Genomic DNA, 2,669 nt, shown 5'->3' on the forward strand with positions numbered 1-2,669 from the left:
TTTTTGGTTTTTTTTTTTTTTTTTTTTTTTTTTTTAATCTTTCCAACCAGCCTGCATTGTCAATTGGGAACGTAGGGCAGCTGGCTGTTGATCTTCTAGTGTCATCTACTGCTGCAGAGAGAGTTGGTTATCTCGATGATCTCAATCTGCTTCCTTGTGTTGGCAACGACGCATATGGCCCTCTCCCTTGTGGTGATCTCGCTCTTCCCCTCGAAGGTAATTCTTTCTGCTTCATGTGCCACTGTACATGGTTGAATCTAGCCCTTCATCCTTGTGAGAACCTCAAGTTTTCTCTTACCTTTGTGTATTTTCAGTGTATGAGTCATCTTCAACTGCTATTACTCTTGCTCAGCAACGGTCTCCTGTTGCAAAGGTATTACATTTCCTTTTACCTTTCTGTGTATTCATTGCTTATTGTGTTGTGACTACGGAAGAGCCAGTTAGCTTGAGTTTTTTCAGTTAAAAAAATTGGGAATTTGGTGACACATTCTAAACTTGTATAATGTTTGATGTAAAAACAGGGAATGATGATTAAATTTGCGGAGAATATAGCAGAGTTTGCTGCTTCAAGTGGAAAGAAGGATGTTATTGTGCTTTCTAGTTTAGACTTCCAGAGGCTGCACAACTTGGATTTGTCAAGGTAGTTCATTGACCTTCACTTGCACCCTTTTTTTTCCTTGCATTTATAAGAGCATAATATTTACAAGTTAATTTGAGTTCTTTGTGGACATTGCTTTAGAGGCCCACAGGTGTATTATCTGTCTAACACCGAATCTGATGGAAGAGATGATCACTGTGAAAGGCTCGGGTTTGGAAGATTGGGCGAGTTTGATTCGGAAGGAAGATGTTGGAAGTATCTTAGCTCTGTCTTTGACAAGAACAGTAAAGAAGATCTGACTTTCCCTTCGGAAGATGAGCTTGAAGACATAGACTACTACCCAAGCTTGCCATTTGCAGCTCTCTTCTCAGCTTTTAAGGTAAATTAATGGCGTATAATCAACGATTTATCCACATGCCGATTCATTATAGATGCTTCTAAACACTTAGATGGTCTGCTCGGGGTTTATGTTGTTTGTTTGTTAGGCAAGAGGCTTGAAGGTGACATGTCTGCTATGTTACTGTTCTGAAGGAGACAACATTCCTGATGCATTCCTTCTAGCAGAGGCTGCTTCTAAGCTTACGGGTTTAACTCCTGACAAGTTCCATGGTAAAAACAATATCTCTCTCTTCTTTCAAGTGTAATTAACATCTCTGGACAATGATTCGTGAGAGACGATCAAACTCACTACGATCATTCTTTTCTGCAGGGGAAGAAGGTGGGAAGTGGCGGATACCGTATTCATGGAAGAGTATGTACGGAGCTCCTCCTGATATGTCCATGTTTTAAGACTGTTCTTGGAGCTCACAAAACCAGACAGTGGTTGTTGTAGTACAAGTGTGACATTTGAGATGGTTTTAATCTGAGAGAGACCTCTTTTCTAGTTTTTCATCGTCAAATCTGTCTACTGGATAGCAAGTATAATTGCTTTACTAGAATGACATATCCCTTGAAAGTCTATCAAGAATCATAGAATAGATGGATCAAATCAAAGTATGAATATTAACTATAGTAATGAGAACTACTGCAGAGAAGAAGAAAGTTGTGATGATCAATTGCTAGATTTGCAATTTCGTATAAAGCCTGTAAACATAAATTTTGGCCAGGCTAGCCATAGCCATAGGGGATGAGATGACTACAAGTTTCTAAACCATTAGGATAAATCACCAAAACCATACGACAATAATTTGAGAAATATCTCCGGAACTGAAAAGAAAGTAGTTGAGCAATCAATTGTGGAGTCATTGTGTTTTAAATGTATAGAAAGGGCAAGCCAAGTACTTCTGACCAGCTTTTTAATGCACCTTTATTGCCTTCAGAAACAATACTATGAATTTACATATATTTTCATGCAAGTAATCCTTTGTTTTTTCTTTGGGTCACATGTAAGCAGCTCTGTGATATCTTGCATATTTTCATTATCTTATCCATTCATCCATGTGCATTTTGATCATATAGACTAGGATTTAGCCATGTTTAGGTTACATTTTGCATACATGAGTCTCTATCAGGTGTTGGAGTGCCACATGGAGTTCTTGGGGCTATTTGGATGCATTTGGAGCTCAAAAGAGGTGAAATATGTGATCATTGGACGAACAGAGCAGGGGAGCGAGGTTCCGCAGCGACGTCATGAGATCGCTCCAAAGCACTTCTCAGAGCGACCTAGCTGGAGCGACCCCGTGAAGTCGCTCGCCATATTCACCCAGTGAAGCGACTTGCTCAGAGCGACGCGCCGAGGTCGCTCGCATCTCACACCCCTCTCGGAGCGACCTCCCAAAGCGACACCCCGAGGTCGCTCGCGTCTCTATGGCGAGACGACACGAAGCGAAGCCCGGAGCGACCTCTCAAACCGACCCACTGAGGTCGCTCCCGAAGGCCAGAGCGACCTCTCGGAGCGACATGCCGAGGTCGCTCCGCGTCTATTGTTGGGTCGATTTTCTATTTTACTTAAGGGCCTTTTGGTCATTTCATTATGCACGTTTTTATTTTCTAAACCTATGTTTTAATACTCTGTAAGCCACCACCAGGAGGGATCTATCTTTTGATCTATTGAGAAATACACAAAAACTCT

General features: G+C 41.4%; 1 protein-coding gene across 1 annotated transcript in view; it reads left to right on the forward strand.

Annotated features, from left to right (window-relative positions):
• LOC106292803 (proteasome assembly chaperone 2) overlaps window positions 1-1,556 on the forward strand; it is a 2,099-nt gene extending 543 nt beyond the window's left edge. Inside the window, exons 2-7 of the mRNA XM_013728460.1 lie at window positions 51-216; window positions 315-373; window positions 522-640; window positions 740-977; window positions 1,084-1,207; window positions 1,308-1,556. Of these exons, the coding sequence (XP_013583914.1) occupies window positions 51-216; window positions 315-373; window positions 522-640; window positions 740-977; window positions 1,084-1,207; window positions 1,308-1,387 (786 nt within the window). The 3' untranslated portion in view covers window positions 1,388-1,556. The remainder of the gene's footprint in view (window positions 1-50; window positions 217-314; window positions 374-521; window positions 641-739; window positions 978-1,083; window positions 1,208-1,307) is intronic.
• Window positions 1,557-2,669: the final 1,113 nt, after the last annotated feature.

The sequence above is a fragment of the Brassica oleracea genome, chromosome C5 (genome assembly GCF_000695525.1).
Source record: "Brassica oleracea var. oleracea cultivar TO1000 chromosome C5, BOL, whole genome shotgun sequence".
Lineage (NCBI taxonomy): Eukaryota > Viridiplantae > Streptophyta > Magnoliopsida > Brassicales > Brassicaceae > Brassica > Brassica oleracea.